The 19,199-nt window shown below is 45.0% G+C and overlaps 2 protein-coding genes across 7 annotated transcripts in view; one reads left to right on the top strand and one right to left on the bottom strand.

Annotated features, from left to right (window-relative positions):
* Positions 1 to 4,555, top strand: part of LOC102223180 (ras-associated and pleckstrin homology domains-containing protein 1-like) — a 67,092-nt gene extending 62,537 nt beyond the window's left edge. For all 3 annotated transcript variants that reach the window (XM_023336895.1, XM_023336897.1, XM_023336896.1), the window contains one exon: positions 1,173 to 4,555. In XM_023336895.1, the coding sequence (XP_023192663.1) occupies positions 1,173 to 3,479 (2,307 nt within the window). In that variant the 3' untranslated portion in view covers positions 3,480 to 4,555. The remainder of the gene's footprint in view (positions 1 to 1,172) is intronic.
* A 3,223-nt stretch (positions 4,556 to 7,778) lies between these two features.
* The window catches only part of pikfyve (phosphoinositide kinase, FYVE-type zinc finger containing), a 35,738-nt gene continuing 24,317 nt past the window's right edge, over positions 7,779 to 19,199 (bottom strand). For all 4 annotated transcript variants that reach the window (XM_023336786.1, XM_023336787.1, XM_023336784.1 and 1 more), the window contains 22 exons: positions 18,721 to 19,128; positions 17,326 to 17,426; positions 17,180 to 17,251; positions 16,938 to 17,109; positions 16,673 to 16,851; positions 15,440 to 15,553; positions 15,233 to 15,341; positions 14,995 to 15,149; positions 13,859 to 13,955; positions 13,400 to 13,457; positions 13,175 to 13,303; positions 12,972 to 13,092; positions 12,652 to 12,747; positions 12,492 to 12,572; positions 11,494 to 11,585; positions 11,338 to 11,397; positions 10,781 to 10,957; positions 10,591 to 10,694; positions 10,391 to 10,519; positions 9,354 to 9,615; positions 9,190 to 9,264; positions 7,779 to 8,148 (listed from right to left, as the gene is read on the bottom strand). In XM_023336786.1, coding sequence (XP_023192554.1) covers positions 8,033 to 8,148; positions 9,190 to 9,264; positions 9,354 to 9,615; positions 10,391 to 10,519; positions 10,591 to 10,694; positions 10,781 to 10,957; positions 11,338 to 11,397; positions 11,494 to 11,585; positions 12,492 to 12,572; positions 12,652 to 12,747; positions 12,972 to 13,092; positions 13,175 to 13,303; positions 13,400 to 13,457; positions 13,859 to 13,955; positions 14,995 to 15,149; positions 15,233 to 15,341; positions 15,440 to 15,553; positions 16,673 to 16,851; positions 16,938 to 17,109; positions 17,180 to 17,251; positions 17,326 to 17,426; positions 18,721 to 19,128 — 2,907 coding nt within the window. In that variant the 3' untranslated portion in view covers positions 7,779 to 8,032. The remainder of the gene's footprint in view (positions 8,149 to 9,189; positions 9,265 to 9,353; positions 9,616 to 10,390; positions 10,520 to 10,590; positions 10,695 to 10,780; positions 10,958 to 11,337; positions 11,398 to 11,493; positions 11,586 to 12,491; positions 12,573 to 12,651; positions 12,748 to 12,971; positions 13,093 to 13,174; positions 13,304 to 13,399; positions 13,458 to 13,858; positions 13,956 to 14,994; positions 15,150 to 15,232; positions 15,342 to 15,439; positions 15,554 to 16,672; positions 16,852 to 16,937; positions 17,110 to 17,179; positions 17,252 to 17,325; positions 17,427 to 18,720; positions 19,129 to 19,199) is intronic.

Consider the following 19,199-nt stretch of genomic DNA (forward strand, 5'->3'; position numbering starts at 1 on the left):
TTCCTGTATTCGCTTGTTGTTCTTTACGGCTCCTCTTGCTGAAACAGGATCTGATTTCAGAACATCTCCTGTCTCTTAAATCAGGGCTGTCCAAACTTTTTTTCATCAAAGGGCCAAAAAATGAGTTATATCTAATTAATACCTGCAAAAATGTTATTGCAATTTTTAAAACTTTGAATTGTTAAGCAAATAAACTAAACATGAAATATTTTAATGAAAAGAAAAAAACAGTCTGAGTTTTGTAAAATTTTCTTATGAAAATTCTACAATTTTAAAGGGAAAGAAGGACAGAGAGCAGAGGGCAGCAATCTGCCTCTAGGCCTGCAGAAAGAGTCAAACTCATTCTGATTTTGGGCCTTATTAGGATCATGGACAGTCTCAAAGGGTCAAAGCTGTGTCTGCATTCAATAAGTACTTCTTAAAATGAAATATTGCGCATCTTTTCACTTTGTAATTTTGATTTATTTTTTGCAGTCATAATCACAGATTTTGCAGTGCTAATTTAGAAATATTTGCAAGGAATTTTGAAATATTTGTGCTTATGTATGACATTAAATGTGACTTGTTAATCGCCACATCAATCCCACCCAGACTATAACTTGACATCAAGTACAGCTAAGCTAGCAGTGTAGTAGAAGTAAGAAATGCTGCCACCTGCAGGTGGGAGTTAGCCTCACTTGAACCATGGATTTGACTATTTTTGCAGAAAAATGCAATGGATTCAAAATGATCAATTAGCATGTAAAAAATGCAAGGACTGGTTGATTTGCGTGAATTTCCACAATTGTGGAATCGCAAAAACCTGGAGGGACAAATTGATGTAATTATCAGTAAACAGATAATAATTAAACAATTGATTTAATTGATCAAATAATCTTTAAGCACACAACTGTTATCTTTAAGGCCTTATTTATGTAGCTCTCTAGAGAGCCACACAAAAAGCTGTGGCTCCCCAGGCCTTGACTTTTACGCGTGTCTTGAAGAATACCTTAATCTGGATTTCTGCTGAATGAAGACAGTAGGAGCATTATTAACTGCTTATAACCTTCAACCGAATCTTGTTCTCCTCTGTTTGGTTTGATGTCGGATTTCTTGTATCTCGTTTGTTTTTAGCAAATCGTACGTTTTATTGTATTCCTCCTCCCTCACCACTTCTCTTCCTCTGTCCACAGATGATGAAGATGGATCCCATCAGTAGGCCCATCCCGGTCCAGATCCCCAGCCTCTCCCCCCAGTCTCAGACTCCGCCTTCCCGGAGCAGCTACACCGATGGGCTCATCCCATCCGAGGACTCCTCCTCTTCTCCGTCCCCGCCCTCGCCCCCTCCCCCACCTCCTCTCGCCGTATCCAGTATGGGCCACCAAGGAGCCCCTCCTTCCTCCTACGTGAAGTACAGCACTCTGGCTCGCCTGCAGAGCCAAAACCAGGCTAGAACGCAGCAGGTTGCCGGCGCCGGTACCACTCCCCTTCCCTTGCAGAACTACAACACCCTCCCAGCTTCTTACGGCACCTCTCCGCCATCGCCCCCTCCTCCTCCTCCACCTGTGGCGCCGGCCCCTGGCTCAGCCATGGCTGCCCTAAAATTCGGTCTGCCAAGCCCCAACTGTCTCCCGCCGCCGCCTCTGCCAGAGGAGGAGGCACTGGAGCCACACAGCCTCCCAGAGGGCCTGGATGCCAACGGTCTGCCCCCTCCTCCCCCTCCAGAGCCCCTCCCCAACCCCTGCCCCCAGCTCTCCAACTCAGGCCTGCAGCAGTTCCTGTCACAGAAGTTCCCCAACATGGTGTACGACTTCACCCCCTCAGCGCTGCAGGACGGTTCCCCAGCACCCCTTCCACCTCCCACAGAACTCTCCCCCCCAGCATCACTACAAGTTCTCCGGCCTCTGTCTCCCAATGCCCCCCCACCCGCTCCTCCCAAAACCTTCTCTGGTGGATTCCCTCCTCTGACCGCCCCAAAACCGTCTGGTCCTTCCTCCCTCCCCATCGCCCTCTCCCCGGTGTCCCCCACCCAGCCGTTTTCTGGACACTGCCCTGTCAGGAAGCAGCAGAGCTTCTCGACGGGACACTCCCCGAATCAGCCCCCCCCCACACTACCCAAGCAGCACAGCCTCTCCTCCAAGAACCTGGCCATCTCTCCCTCTGCCTCCTCCTCATCTGTCTCCATCGCCGCGGCTACCTCCTCTTTGGTCAAACAGATTGTCAATCAGTTTCCAGGAAACACTTCCCCCATACCCCCTTCCAGCTCTGCTCCCCAGTCCCCTCCTGCAGTCAAGGCCAAACCAAAGTGGCAAATCGGGGGCGCTGCAGTGCCACAGTCACCTGAATTCCCCCCACCTCCCCCTGACAGCTCCTTAGGAGACTTTCCTCCTCCGCCGTCTTCCTCTTCCAAGTCGGGCTCCCCCATCAAGAAGTCTCCCTCAACCTCCTCCACGGGGTCTGCCAAGCGTGGGCCTCCCCCAACCCCACAGAGGGCCTCCTCCATGAAAGACCCTCAGGACGAGCGACCCAAGAAGGTGGAGAGTCTGTTGAGTAAATTTGGTCAGGCCCCCCAGATGGGAACATCGTCGAGCTCCTCCTCAGCAACAGGATCTCCTTCCAAAGACTCCGCTTCCCTTCCGGCACCGCTCCCCAAGCCGGGGAAGCTAAACCTGGCCAACCTGCCTCTGGTCATCCAGGGTCTGCAGAGTGGCCAGCAGCATCAGTCTGACTTCCCCTCGCCTCCTCCCCCACCTCCTGCCTCCCAGCATCCTCACCTGGATTCATCAGCCGACTTTTTCCCTCCCCCGCCGACCGAATCGGAGCTCTTCCCTCCCCCGCCTCACCCCTCTGAGTTCCATCACCCTCCCAAGGTCGCCGTTGTGAACCCCCAGCCTCAAATGCAGCCTCCTGCATCGGCAACATCTTCTTTCTCCTCGTCATCATGGAAGCAAGGCTCACTGAAAAAAGGGGCGATGCCTCCTCCGGCAATGAACCGGCGCAGTAGCAACACGGCTCAGTTCGAAAACACCATCTCACTGCCTCTCTCGCCTCCACCGCTGTCCCAAACCCCACCCCCCTCCCTCTCGTCCTACTCTTCCTCTTCCTCCTCCTCCCCCATACCCCCTACCTCCCCAAAGTCAGCAGGGCCCGCATCCCTGGCCTTTAAGCCTCACTTCCTGGAGGACCTGAACCGCACGCTGAAGAGGAAGTCAGTGTCACGCCACGGCTCGCTCACCTCTTCCCACTTGATCCCCTCCTCCAAGATGGAGCCCGTGGGCACAATGGATGACATGGCACTCCTGCCGCCTCCCCCCCCAGAGCTCCTGCCGCAACAGCATCAGCAGGGAGTCCGGGGACACTCTCACACCCTGTCGCGGCACCACGGGCGCTCCCAATCGGCCAAACATGGCAACATCTCAGGCTATGCAACGCTGCGGCGAGGCCCGCCTCCCGCCCCTCCCAAACGGGACCAAAGCACCAAACTGACCAGTGAGTGGTAGGAGACGGTGACTCTGACTGTAGCTCATTGACCAATCAGGTCCCGTTGTTCCTGCGGAGAGGAAAAACGCCCGTCTCTTCTCGGTCCCCTTTGGATTCCAAGCAAGTGGCGAAGCAATTCCTAATCTCAGATTAATCCTCATTATTCCCATCATTACATGTTTAATCCAACATGAGTAACAATTTAAATATATAAATATGTATATGTATATAGTTAGCAAGAGAGAAAATCACCCCTCCAGCTTTTTTCACATCTGTGCAGCTTTGCATTGAAACATATGAAAGACTTGAAGTGACGTTTAGCTGCGATGTACCAGGTACTGCATGAACCAAGGAGTCAGGGGAAGGAACCACGGAGGAGGAAGGTTGATGATGATGATTATGTGTATAGAAGTGTATATTGTGAGAGGTGAGGGGGGGAGTGTGTGTGTAGGGGAGGGGCAATCCTAGAGGGAACATTGCCATTTCTTCCACCCTGTTTTTTTTTTTTTTGCGTGTTTTTTTTTTTTATATCAAATTATTTAATACTGGAAAAATATTGTAATAATTATTTTGAATTTTAAGAAGTGGAAGAGGAGAATGAGTTTGACTGGACATGTGACTGTTTTCTACGAGGACCTGCTTTACCAGGCTCCCCCTTTCATTTGATCAAACTGCGTTTCGGCTGATCTGCTGGTTGGTGAAACTGAACCCTGACGGTTCCCTCCTCCCAACCTGGATCGGTTTCCCACCATCAGAGGGTTTTTGTTTGTTCACACCCTTTGAACTTTTTCACAGTTTTGTCATGTAACTACAATGGAATACAGGGCCATACTGATAAAAAAAATAAAACAATTAAATTACAAGAATAAAGTTATAATATGTGTTTATTCTCTTAATACTATGACTTTATTTGAGTATTATTCTCGTAAATCTTTTCTTGGAATTTTATGACTTTATTCTGGTAATTTTATTTTTTAATTATTTTCTTGGCATGGCCTCAATACTCCATCCTATGTAACACACTGCAGCATGTTCATTAGGATTTATTGTGGCAGACCGAAACACAGTAGTGCATAAATGTGAAATAGAAGGAAAACATGGTTTTCAGTTTGGTTTCCGAATAAACCGGGTCAGTACATTGTAGAATTACATTTAGATTAATTCAGTAATGTTCTCCACCTTCTTCCTGTATTTTCCTTCATATTGCTCAGTCTGTCTATCTCAACCCCATTGACTTGCTTCCTTGATCTGACTGGAGAAAACCAGCCCCACAGCATGATGCTGCCTACACCATGTTTCATTATGTCTTCAGGATGATGTGCAGGACTGACTTCTACTTTCTACATTTATCCTTCTACATTTATGCATTCACTTGTGTTAAGTCCAATGTGACCATCTCAAGTGCATTTTTGTAATGTTTACAATATGAAGCAGTTCAAGGGGCGTGAAAACTTTTGCAAAGTGCTGTTGATGTCAACCACATCCTGGTTTCCAGAAGATTCCAGGGGCCGGGCCCGGGGACAGGCTGGGATTGGTTCGAATGTTGAAATGTACAGAACAAACACCTCTTTTTTTTTAAAATGTCAGTTAGAAAATCAGCTGGTAAGGTTAGCCACGTTACCCCCTGTGTCATTTGGTAGTGTTGCACCAGTTCTTATGTCTTCCCTCTACGTGGGGCAGAGCCTGTTCCAAGCTGGGAACTGGATTCAGCCCAGACAGGCTGCAGTAACCCAAACCAACAGCTAGAGCCAGATTACAGCCAGTGACAGAACAAGCAGGCAGCCAGAGATTCAACATCTGCCAGAAAGATGTGAACTGGTGCCAGCACCTCTACCACAGTCTAACTCTGGCTGAGCTCCACCACCAGCTCCACCTGGTGGCAGTTTTTTGCTTCACAGATCCATCACTAGTTAGTTTTAGTGTGTAGCAGCTCTAGAAATGCCCTGGGAACAAGTGCCTGGAAACAAACAGCTCCCTCTGCTGGCAGGAGTGTAGAATCATCACATACCAGCTGAGGACACGCCCCTCTGGATGCTGAGGACACGCCCCTTTGGAAGCCTGAACCAGCTGAGCATCACCTTTAAGTAACTGTGACCTTTAGGGAGAGAAGGTCTGTGTTAGACTGCAGGGTCACATGAATCTCAAACGTGGCTCAAAGGCAACTTTCTTGTTTCTGGAAGAACAACCTGAACCGTTTCCAGGGAAACTGCTCTGTTTGCGTTACTTCGTCTTCAGGACAGGAAGTCGACGATTATCTTTCCAGGCCTGTTTTCAGGCCTGAAGGTGACAGTAAAACGCTGACTGGAGGTATAACTTTGGAGCCACTAGAGGGCGGTATTGTGGCCTGGAAAATATATAAAATCTGTATTTTATAAATTCTTTTAGCTATTATCCATTGAGAACGAGCCCTCATTGTCCAGTGAGCTGAGGAGAATATGGCACAATAATTTAAAATCCCCCAGAAAACAACAAAACGAGGTTAAACTACTGAAAAAAAAACAAGACTGTTTTAAGGGGAATATTTTCTTAATTTGACAAGCTGTTTAAAAGACCATAACCCATCAGAATTAAACTCTTTTAGACCAAAACCCAGAAGGACTTCTGATATCTTTAGTTATTTACACAAAAGGTGAATCTTATTTATTGGGTATAGTGGAGAAATGGCTCCATCTGAACACTTTGAACCGAGCTGCCTTGTTTTAAGGGAGGCGTGTGGATCTGATCCAGGTTAGGGATCCTCAGTGACACTGTGACCCCATACTGACCCACATCCCTCTGTTCTGTAGGTTTAATCACACCTAGTTCCCTTCGTTTGGTTAAAAAAAACAACCTGGTGCCAAAAATCCCACTGAGCTGAAAGTCGGGAGAAAACGTTCCGGGTTGGTCCATGGACGGTTCAGATGAAGGTTTTCTGCTCTTTAATCTTCCTGCTGCACACAGCTGACCCTGCTTCAGAATGATCCTGCATGACACCAACACCACCAAAACAAGAGCACAGAAGCCAAAAACGTCGACTTACTGCCCTAGTTTAAACCTTTTATGTGCAATTTTCTTTGTTTATGAGCTATTTATTTCCAGGGTTTAGAAGGTTTTCTGTCAGACCTGCTCTGATGTCAGGCAGCGGACTTCCTCTGAGAAGAGCTTCTGATGGACTGAAAGGAAAACGCACACCTGGCACATGCAGTGGTGCGTTCAGGTGACTGCCAACACCAACAGATAGTTCTAAACTGTTGGGTGTCTCATCTGAGGACACGGGGCAGAACGGCCTGCGGCTGGTGTGAAACCTGCTGATGCATTTCAAATAAAGGAGGAAAAAGTCAAAGAACTGCTTCATGCTGAGTTTTTACACACATTCACTTCAGTTCTTTCAGGTATGAGTTGCAGAAACAGCATATTTCAAACCATTTATTCTTATATTAATGAGAATGAAAGCCCACAATTTAGTGTATTAGAAAATTAGAATATTATAAAAGATGAAGAAAAAAACCAAGTTATGGTTAAAGAAGCTGGCTTTGCTGTATTCAATCATATCAATGGATAGTTGAGTGGATGGAAAAAGTGGGTAGGAAAAGAAGCACCAGCCACAGGGATATCTGCTGCCTTCAGAGGATTGTTGAGCAAAATCCACTCAAAAGTTTGAAGGCGATTCACCAGGAGTCAGCAGACTGATGGGAAACCTAAAAATTTCACTCTACAATATTACTTAATGAATATCGAAGTAGTATTTAAGTCAAGTCATGCAATGGTGGTTTCCTCATCTTTATTAAAGTATTGAATAAAAAACCAACAGCAGTAGTGGTGGGTATGCTGCTAGGAAAATGTCAGCATTTAAACATCTCATGTGACCCTGAGCATCAGTTCAGTTTCAGCTTGATGAAGTCGACTGTCTGCTGTGGAACGAGGCTTTTAAAGGATTCAGGTTCCCCAGTTGTTCCATCACGATCTGACCTCAGTGACCTGGAGCAATGAGGTCCATGAGATGACCTCAGGCCTGTTGCGTTGTGTGACTGGATTAATGAGGTTCTACAGGTAGTAGGCTCCTCAGTGCACCACTCCCCAACGCTACTGCAGCCTTTAAACATAACGCCATGATAGCTCCATCCATCTAGAGTTTGATCAGCTTTCCTGTCTGATGAAGAGAAACACCTGCAGGATGATGCTGCCACCAACCTCAAACAAGAACAGCTGATTTATCACAGGATGCATTCAAGTTCACAACAGTTTCTGGGAGATCAGAGCTCTTGAGATGAGGGGAGTGTTTAATGAATACAGACCAACTCTGAGTTGGATGTTACATGAATGAATGAAGTACAACAGTCCATAGTTAATAATCTTTAATAGTTACATAATCTCTGTACAAATACAAACATTAATTACAGGAAGCGGTTTGTTTGTTCAGCTGAATGTTTTTGAAGGTCCACTCAGTAAATAAACCAAACAGAAAACCAGAACCAGCACCGCAGGGTCCAGAGTGTCGCTGCAGTGCGTCCAGCAAGGCAGAATGAATGCTGTGGAATGATGGCGAGTCAGGATTGGACTGCTGGGTGTCTGTGCACAGTGGGTCAGGTCTGGCTCAGCAGTTGATCCCCAGACCGGTCCAGTGGTCCGGCACCATCAGAAAGTATTTATCCATTGCCTCGCAGAAGCGAGCCCTGTACAGCTCTGGGGAAACCACGGTGGGCATCTTCCCTGCAGAGCAAACGCAGAAGCTCACCAAGAACATCCAAGAACTTTGTTCAGAAGAAACGGAACAGATTGGACCCACCATGTTTCAAACACTTTTTTTTCTTCTTAAAATCTTAAAGTACTGATGCTGTACTAAACCTCCATTTATTTTATTACACATTTAGTTTATGAACTAAATATTTAGCTTGGAACCAAATATTTAGCTAACAAGTTAAATATCAACTAAACATTTGGCTAACTAACTAAATAAGGTAACTAAATTTATTCAGGCATTCATATTGTATATGAGGTATGTCACAGTTTGGTTCCACCACTGCTAAAACGCTTTTCCATTTGTAAACTCATTACAGTCAAACTAAACTACAGGAGCAGTTAGTGTGAGAGACTGTAAAATACCGTTTAGGTAAAATTATTTCAGTCTGCTGTCATTTTCTGTTCAGGTTTCAGATTCTTGGACTATCGCTTTATTGTTTCAGGAAATCATTTTAGCAATGCTTACCGTCTTGAATATTTTTTAAATTGACTAATGTTTTACATGTTTTTTTCTTACAGATGTCACTTACTCTTCTGATAAATATTTACTTTAAGTTACACAATACACTGAAATCTGTTAAATCACAGGTTAAGAATGTTATGTATGCCAATGTAATTTTTTTTTAATTCTTCCCATCAACCTGCTAGGAAACTACAGATCAAAATTAGCCTCTCTGGCTAAATTTGGCTTATTTACTTGATGAATTGTCTCCTTTATGAAATAAATAAAATTCAAATATTTGCAACTGTGACACCAGATGAACACAACTTTGAAGAATGAACCCTCATTTTTTTCTGTTAGGCTAAATTCAGGGAATACAGATGTGAATTAGCTTGTGCTATAATCTGGTGCAGCGCATCAAATGATTACTTTTATGTTTGAGCTGTACATTGTTCCTTTCCAAACAAAGTCTATTACTTCTAAATAACCCAAATTATTGCTGTTAACTTTTGACTGAAACTACAAACGGCGCCCCATGAGCTTGACAGAAGATCTGCCTGATGAAGTACCTTGCCCTCCCAGAATTCCAGTGGATTTGACGACCATCTCCAGTTTCTTGTCCCAGGTAAACGTCCTGATGTAATCTGGAGCAGACGGCAGAGGAAGCACCATCAGCACTCAGCTTCTGACCCACAACACAGAGGCCTCCACGCTGCCCCCTGACCCCACTCACCTATGATCCCCACCACCAGCTGGTCAGTGGCGTCGTCCCGCCCTACCAGCAGGGAGTAATCGATGATGAGGTGGCTGGACAGGAAGTAGGCATCACTGTGGATGGCCGCCTTGAGGATGGCCTTGCAGTGGGAGCGGATGTAGAGCGGGTTATCGTGGATCAGCTTCAGGAGGTTCTCGTCCAGCAGAACCACCTCGCAGCTCTCCTTCCCAGAGTCCGTCTTCACGTTCCGATTCCTCAAAGAGCCCTTCAGGTCAAATACCTACAGGAAACCTCAGCGGTCAGCAATTTCATATAGAGGACTGAAGGAACGCAGAAAGAAAAACTAACAAAAAAAAGAACTCTCTCACACACCAGACTATGGAGCCCCCTAGAGGACATGGGGAAAAACATTCTTTTGCATTTCCTCTCAAGACTGAGACTTACTTTCTGCTGTAATATAAGGTTTTTCCATGTATGTTAAGGTTTATATCTTTTTCTTTGGGATAGAAATGCACCACAAACCTATTTGCAAAATGTAAAAGCAAAATAAATCAAACATAGTTCTTATCACGGGGTAATAAAGTCATCTGATAGTTTTGATTGTGTTGCTTTGAGTTGGTAATAAAGGGCCGTTTTCATGTGCAGTTCCAACTCAGCCTTACACAAACAGACATGAACATGTAGTGAAAACATAGATTTTCAATCAGGTTTTTTTGCACCAAAGAGCTAAAAAAATATAAACACGTTTTCTGTAAGATATTAACATCACTAACATACATGGAAAAACCTTATGAGAACCTTGTATAATAGCAGGAAGTACAGTGGCCACCATAAGAAAGACTTTCAGTATTCACTTATGCCACATAAATTGATCAGTACATTATTGTGAGGAAATGCAAAAGAAAATAAAAAAAACCTTCATGTCCCCTGGGAGGCTCCGTACCACACACTACCTGGTCACACAAGACAGTCTTTATTTTTTTCTTTAATGTCCCTTTAAGGGCCCCGTAGTTTCAGCAGTACTCAGAACACAACCCAGCTGTGAGCTGACCCACCTGAGCCATTTTGCGACCGTAGAAGAGGTTCTCCATGACCAGTAGGTCCAGTTTCTTCTCGGCGTTGTTCTGGGAGTTCTTGTATCCGATCCGGTAAACTCCCAGGATCTTGGCCAGCGCAGTCGGCCGCTGTGAACCAAACCTGGTTAAACGTTGGACCACTTCGAGCTGACAAACAGAAACAGGAGCTGCTGGCGTACCTTCTGATGCACGGCTCCAGTGATGTAGGTGAAGTAGTGCGGAGCAAAGTCCAGGAAGGACTGGACCTCCAGCCGGGGCATCTGCTTCAGGATGAAGCGGTCGTCTAGAAGAGACAAGGCGACGGGAGTTTGAATTTTAAGCCAAAGATTTAAGCAGATAGAGCAGCCTTCTAGAGACTTCCTGTCTAACCTTCAGTGGCGTAGAAGACGGCTCCAGACTTCCCTCCTCGGGCCTGCCAGTTCACACAGTGGGACAGCGAGCGGACAAAGTCCTCCTCGCTGCTCTCCATGATCTCCTCACGCATCCTGTGGAACTCCTCAGCGTAGTAGATCCGACAGTAGAACTTGGCGTTGGCGTCTGAGAACTCTGAGCAGGAAATGAAAAATGCTCAGATCTAACAGGATGTGTGATCTGAGCCCAGAGAAATGATATTCTCATAGCATCTACACCTGTTAGATCATAGAGCTGGATTTGATTCAGCTGATAAGCAGCACTTAGTGGATTTACATCATATTTCTCTGACAGACTCCAGTTATGATAAAATATTTATTCATTTAAGGAGTTTCACAGGGTCTAATGCTCATGTCTTTATATATGCAAAGACAAAGCTTGAAGACAGCTTACTATATGTTTTTACTTTTCTTAAATGTATCCAAAAATGTATTTCAAATCCAGCCAATTCATAAAAGCAGCAGCTTAATATTTGATTCTGTTTGTCCCAGAGAAAATCTAGAAAACAGACTTACGGAGCTCGATGTGTGGGTTCACCGTCTGTTTCTTCTGCTTATCTGCTGAATCGGCATCCTCTGAAAATGGGAACAACAGAAAGCTTACTGTATTTTCCATCTGTCAGTCTGCAGTGAAATGCTGCTTTTGTTTCGTTAGAAAGTTTGGATCCGTACTGAGAGGCTCGCCATCGGCGCTGATACGACTCTGCTGCGCCGCCAGAGAATCGCTGGGCCTCGCAGGGCTGCTCTTCACCCGACTCTCTGCACTGCACACACCCAGAGGAACCAGAGGTCAGACCTGCTGCAGCTGCTGTTCTGAGACACGCTGACATTTGTCAGGTAGTCTCACAACTACCTGACAAACTATTTCAGGCAGTTTGTCACTAGAAAGTATCAAACTTATGTTCAGCCACCGGAATGAGATTTTGTGTTTGTTTTTGTGTTTCTTTTAGCAATCAAATTCACAGATTTTGTGGCACTAATTTAGAAAATGTTTTAAGGACTTTTTATGATATTTGTGCTAATGAATGAGGCTTTTTTTTTTAAATGTGGCTTATTTTTAAATCCCCATATCGAACACGGACTTGACATCAAGTAAGGCTGAGGCAATAGTCTTTTTAACTCAAGGTTAATGGCCAAATTTGAGAAAAATGTGCAGTAAAAAATCTGAGAAAAAAGTGGGAATCTGTAGAATTTGTGTGAACTTTGAGTGAGTTTTGCAGATTAGTTGAAAAGCTGGAGGGACTTATTCATGTAAATTGGAGTCTAGAGGGCCACATAAAGAGCTGTGGGAGACGGGGCCTTCCAGGCAGTAGCTCCGCGGCTTTGGAATGTCCTCCCAGAGTCTCTGAGAGCCCCACAAGGTGTGGAGGCCTTTAAAAAAGGTCTTAAGACACACCTTTTTAGATCTGTTAGCTTTGTTAAATTGTAAGTTTTAATTTGCTACCATTTGGTGTGAGATGTATTTATTGTATGTTTTATTGTACGTTTTATAATCTATTTTCGTCTCTGTAGCACTTTGAGATTTCTTTGAAATGTAAGGTGCGTTACAAATAAAATGTATTATTATTATTATTATTACAGGGAGCCACATTTGGCCCACGGGCCTTGTGTTTGACACCTGGTGACATCAAACCTGCCGAAGCCGTTCACATAACATGAAAGCTGAGTACCCGACAGGCTGCTGAGCGTCGTCTCCGGCTGCGCTGGACGACTTGGACAGGTCGTCCAGTGCTGTTTTGTACTCTTTGCAGCTGGAGAACAACAGAACCAAACAGCAGGTCAGCAACACTGAGCTGAAGCAATCAGAAGGTAAAGGGGGTGAAAGGTCACCTGAGAGCAAAGGCGATGATAGAGCTCGGCTCACGCTCACACACGGCGATGGGCACCCGCTCGTGTTCGTACATCAGATAGTGTTTATCTGGATCACTGTAACACACACACACACACAACACCATCTCATTAAGCACTTCTCTATTAACTGCAGGGTTCACTCACATTTTGATTCCAAAACGACACATTTTACAAGAGATCAAATTTCATTCTTGTCCATTTTTATAGCAGAAATGCAAAGTTCACAGTGGATATATAAACAGATGGATGTCTGTGAGCCCTTCTTCCAGCTCAGGAACTAACTCTGACGCGACACTTACAACGGGATAGGGATGGGGTTGTAACTGTTGCCGGGCAGAAAGTTGGCCAGGATGGCTTTCATGGTGGATTTCTCCTTCACCTGGCTGTCGGTGGATCCCAGCAGGTGGCCGTCAAACACGTCTGGAAGGCCACAGAATCAAAACGTGAAGAGCAGAAGCAAAAATAATAAAGCGGATGTACATGGCAGAGTGAATCTGTGAACCTTCTGGGATGCTGACGGAATCCGGTTCACCGAAACTGGGTCCAGCTGTGGTGGAATCAGCTCCGGGGTCTCCAGGTGACGGCAGCAGGGACGAGGTGGTTGAGGGCAGTGGGCACAGGTGGCGGTCCTCTGATGAGAGAAAAACAGCAGCTTCACACAACACCACCTGCAGGAAACCTTTTATTAGGACAAATAATATTTGTCCTAATAAATATTTGAACCCACCTTTCTCCCCATTCTGGACCACAGGGGACGGGTTCCGAGGGGAGGAGTCCAGAGAGCTCTGTAAACACAAAAACATGGAGGATTAGCAGCCAAAACACTGCAGCTGCTCACACTGGACAGGAAGCTCACGAGGGTCGGTCAGCTGAATAACACATGGTCTCATTTCAGATGCTTCCTGTCCAGTTGGAAGGGAAGTGAGGAACCAGAGAGCTGGAATATGAAATACTAGAATGACAAAATAAAAACTAGCTAGCTCGGTCAGGAAAAACTACAAAAATGGTTCATTCCTTAATAATCAGCCTTTTCATCAAACTATAGTAAACTGGATGCTTTACAAGGTTAGAAGACACAGAGGAGGCATGGGCAGCATTTCTACATCTCAGCACAAACTTCTGTGCTGCTAACCAGAGCTTATGGCTAAAGCAGCTAGTGGCGTCTGAGCACAGCAGCGACACCCACCTTGGTGTCGTCAGTGGTGTTGGGTCGAAGTCTGCCTGGACTCGGTGGGACAGACAAACGCTTCCTGCCTTTCTCCTGCTGGAACAGGTCCTGGAGTCTGCAGGAGAGAAAAACATCCTGCAGCAGAAGCTTTAATGAAGCACAAGATGCTTCAGTATTTTTCTTAGGGCGCTGTCATAATCTGTAATAGTTACCAGGATGAATAAGGCCTCAAAGTGCAGTTTGAGATCAGACTGATTTTATTTTTTATTGAACTGTTTGAAATTTAAATTTCCATTCCAGTGAATACTGGTAAATTACTAAATGATTTGCACTTCAATAATCTGTGTAGAATCCTGGAGTTCCCATCTTCTCTGAGGTCACTGCTGAGATCTTCCCTGCTTGGTGATCAGTCAGTGAGTTGCATTTGTTCGAAATGTTTACACTCTGGTTTGAAAATGACCTTTGAACCCTTCCCATAGTGATGTTACCAAGAATTGCTTCTCTATGGTGATTGATGTTTTTCCACCTCGATTGGTTAGTGACTGGAGGCACACACACACTTCTGCTCCAGATCAACAGACTATCAATAGATCTGACCATTAATTACTTTGATTAGGACACTGGTGTTCAAACTTTTCCCCAGGGGGCCAAAACTGGCAAATTTAAACTACGAAGTAGTTTAAATTTGGTAGGCCACAAAATCTATTACATTAAAAATGCAAATATTAGATTATGAAGTTGTTTTTTTAAGTTTAGCTTACAATAAATGATATACAGATTTTAATCAAATCTGTATATCATTACAGATCCAACACAAAAAAAGGCTCTGAACTTACAAGAACTATAGACAACTTCCAAATTGTTCAATTTTTTTGACCAATTTTTATTTTTTTAACCATTTTTGACTTTTGGTCATGGGTTGAACGAAATTATTTCTAGGGCCACAATTGGGCCCCGGGCCACACATTGAACACCCCCTGCATTAGTGGAACATGCTGCTGATTTACCCTAATCTGGAAGCTGTCAGACTAAACTTTACAGATGTTGAACATTTTATTTTCTACCACTAGGTGAAGACGTATGAAGTTGTTTCAGACATGCTGGCTGAGTTACGGATCAGGTTCAACAGACGGACTGAACTCTTTGGCTACTACCTGCTGTTCCAAAACTGCAGCATCTCGCATAGATTCTGCTTCTTCACCACCAGTGACTCCAGGACGACCTGCAGCTGCTGGGGGGAGTCCAGGCCGCATGACTGCAGGCGCCCCTGAAGCTTGTCGATCCAGTTGCGAAGCTCCGCCTCCTCCATCTGCCATCAGATACCAAAACATGAGGCCAACCTGCGGTCCAGACACTCTGGAAGACGGAGGGGGAGGGGGGACCATCACCTACATCTTTCTGAGCAAAGAGGTCCTCCATCTTCTCCTCCCGGGTCTTACTGAACGTGTCGGTCTTCAGGGAAGTGAGGCGGTCGTCGATGGCCAGGTACACCTGAGCCACCCTGCAGAGGGAGAGGAGCGGTCAAAACAACCTCTGGTCCGTTCCGGACGGGGTGAGAGTGGAACAGTGGAGTGACACCAGAAGAATGGATCCACTCACTTCTGAGAGAAGTCCTTCAGGTCCTGCTGCAGGTTGGCTTTGGACGGGCCCAGATTCCTGATGAAGATCCTGGGACGAGGAAGACAGATCTCCAGCAGCCGGACGGAGGTGTAGCTGCACAAGTAAAGATTCATCGATTTACTGAAGGAGATGTGAATTCTGATGAATAAATGCTTCAACACAAGATTCTCTTCTACACCAATTTCTTCTTAAAGGGGCATCATTATATTTGCTCGTTTTTGTTCAGTTTTTATTGTCACTAATTGTAAATAGTTTGTCTTTTTAATGCTCAAATAGTCATGAACATTTTCTATTGATCCAACTCAGTTGCATTCCTCTGGACTGGAGTATTTTTTATAGAGTATATATGTTGAAATTTTGCCTTAACTGCACAGTATTTTATTCTTCATTTTGTTTTTACATACATTTTATCTTTGTGTGACTATTTGCTGTTATTGTCCATCACTCTGAAAAGAAAATTTCCCATTGTGGGTCGAGACAGGATTTTTTTTATTACATTATGCATTTTCCATGCATATAGTGTGATTTCATAGTACAATAAGGTAAATATGTTACCTCCACTTATACAAATACTGTATATATAAAACTACTCAAGACATTTGACTTTGCAATTCATTGCATTGAAATTGGACCTCTGTCTCTTTAAAAGGTTCCTGCTCTTATCATCACTCCGCCTTTACAGGAAGTCATCACAACAATGCTCCTATGTCATGCCATTTCCAACTGACTAAGGACAGTTGTACTGAGAAGTAGAGCCTATAATGAGCTCAGCTGATGTTCAGCTCCACCAGGTGTTTGCCAATTGCTGCTGGCTAGTCTGAAGGAGCTAAGTGGAGAACGGGTGCCCTGTGAGGCAGATGATCAGCTTGGGGACTGCAACTCCAAGAAGGAGTTTTGTAGTCTTGTGATATAATTTAACTTTAATTTAATTTATCTTTGGGATGAATAAAGTATTTTTGAATTGAATTGAATTTGAATTGAGAGCAAGTGTTTAGGCAACCCCAAATGGTTGCCATGGGAGATTCAAGGATTTCTCAGTCATTCATGAAAAAAATATCTAAGCAACTCTCCAGGTATGTTTTTGATGAGGGAATAACAGTATTACATGATAAAGTTTTAAAAAGTCAACTTTACATAATACTGCCCCTTTAAAAGGTGATATTCACGTTCATCTGCTGGAGGTCAGACAGCGGTGAGCAGAAGGAGACCAACCTGAAGGAAGCCACCATCTGGTTGTAGGAGAAGTACTGGTGGTAGTCTTTGTGGATGGAGTGTCCGCAGGGCTCGGCGTTGGCTCGTCTGGTGTACTGGTGGTCGTAGAAGCGAAGCTCCAAATATTTGGCGAAAGACATGGACCACGAATCATTGGACAGAGGCACCACTGGAGTCACCTGCAGATGGCAGCAGAGAGTTAACGGGGAGGGAAAAGGGCAGCAGAAGTGATTTCCCAGCAGCCCCAGCCTCATATGTGGCTCACCTGTTTGCAGACACGGCACCATGAGTAATTAAGAATGGTGTGCTGGTAGCCTGGGACGGGCGAGTCCAGCTCCTTCAGCACTATCTGCACGCAGCCGCTGCCATGCACGAAGCGGCGTACGTGATGCACCATTGGAGTCTCACAGAACATGCTGGGACACTGGTATGACGGTCTGCAGAGCAAACATCCGTTGAAGCCAAAGGACCCTGAAACTGGCTGCAGCCACTTTACGCGAGTCTCACCTGAAGCAGTACCGCTCCAGGAACACACCCAGCGACAGATCGTTCTTGCCGTAAAACTCCATGGTGACGATCCTGTTGAAAGACACACACACTAAGTCCAAACAGCGATGGTTCTGACTCAGATGTTCTGCGCGTGAGCAGCTTACCAGGGGCTGACGCAGGGGTTGGGCGCATTGTTGGACTGAAGGGAGGAGCTGCTGAACAGCACACAGAGCCTCTGATGGTGGGTCGGGTTCAAACAGTCCAGCTAAGGAAAGAGAAGAAACATTCATGAATCCTGCCATGCAGAGGTGCTAAGCTAACCACCGAGACCTTTACCAGTAGTTCTTTACTGTCAGGAAATGAGAAGGTTTTGCTGTAAGAGTTCTGATGAAAATTTTAAAAAAGAGATCATGTTTTTCCTATTTTAGCTTTTCTTCATTGGCTCTCTGTTCAATCCAGAATAGAATATAAGATTCTCCTTCTCGCATAAAGCCCTTAATAATCAGCTCCATCATATATCAGAGACCTGATTGGTCCAGATGTTCCTAACAGAGCACTTTACTCTCAGATTGCAGGTCTCAGATTCTAGGAATTCTGGTTCCTAGAATTTCAAAATGTAGACTAGGAGACAAATCTTTTTATTATCAGGCTGCTCTCCTGTGGAACCAGCTCACAGTTTATGAGGCAGACACCCTGAAAACTTTTAAGTTGACAAGGAGGACAGCTTTGTTTTATTTCTTTATGGAAGCTTGCTGCACTTCAAGAAGCAGCATTAAGTAGTTAAGTCATGTCTACATAGTAGTCATGACTTTAAGTAGATAATTTACAATTTGCCACCAGAGCAGATCGCCTCCTGCACACAGCTTTGTGCAGTTGTCCGGTGTTTTATTAATGTCAACTTGGTAGCATAACTTATTTCATCATGTTGTGATAAACACTTGTAGTACGCTGACAGCATGCCAGCTAATGTGGGTAACCATGGCAACCAGTGAGCATTTAAAGGCCTGCCTACTTTTTCTGCAGTCAGTTTGCACGTGTATCTGCTGTGTTTACACAAAAACAAATTATCCCTCTATAGAAAGTATGTGTGGTAGAATTTTGATAATTTTACTCATGTTTTGCCACCAAGCTTCATAACTGGCTAAAAATGGAAAACAATGGTGTGGAGTGAAAGAAGAAAAAGAATCAAACAGCTTAAAAGGAAACTGTGGATAAAACAGGAAATGTCACATCACCAGTTTGGTAGTGTTTAGGATATTAAAACAAGTAACTAATTAATAATTATCTAACAACTGATATGAAACATTTATATCATGAGATGTTTTACAGCTATGTCCTCCAACTCTAGTTTTGAGCATTAGAAAATGCAAAAAAACAAATGGATTCTGGAAAATCTATTGTTTTCCATAATCAAGTTTTCCTTCTTAAGTACTTATCCAGGCCTAAACAGTAATTTTCCAGATTTGTCCAGACTAGCTGAAGACAGTCCAGATATAATTAAGGAATTCAGGATTTTAAGGAGGTTAAAGGAACTAGAGTGTTTTATCCATAAATTGTACCTTTGAGCTCCAGTTCACGTCATTCTGTTTGCCCGTTTTCTCCTCCTCGCTATCGGCCTTTCCGAGCGCCTTGACCGGAACGTCTGGTGCCCGGTTCTGGCTGCTGCCGCCAGAAGCAGCAGGGCCAGCAGAGCCAAACGGGTCGCTTGCTTCTTTCCCTCGGATCCGGCCGCCTTTTGCTCTGTAGTCTGCCAACATTCTGGCCAGGTCCTGGCTGTTGCTCAGGTGATCCACGATGCGGGTGGTGGTGAGGCCGTGGCAGGGCAGTACGTCAGTGGGTCTGGGCTGGGTGGTGCCATTGGTCTGTCCGCTGGCCGCGGAGGATGGAGCTGAGTCTTTGAGCAGCTGGCGTTTTCTGCGTCCGTCCAGCTCCTTCAGGTCCTTGTTGAGGAGAGGAGACAGGTAGACCTACAAGAGAGACGAACACATACAAGGGGTAACAACAAACTAAGGAAGCTTTAGTTTCCAATCCTGAGCTT

This window comes from Xiphophorus maculatus, chromosome 7, assembly GCF_002775205.1.
Source record: "Xiphophorus maculatus strain JP 163 A chromosome 7, X_maculatus-5.0-male, whole genome shotgun sequence".
Lineage (NCBI taxonomy): Eukaryota > Metazoa > Chordata > Actinopteri > Cyprinodontiformes > Poeciliidae > Xiphophorus > Xiphophorus maculatus.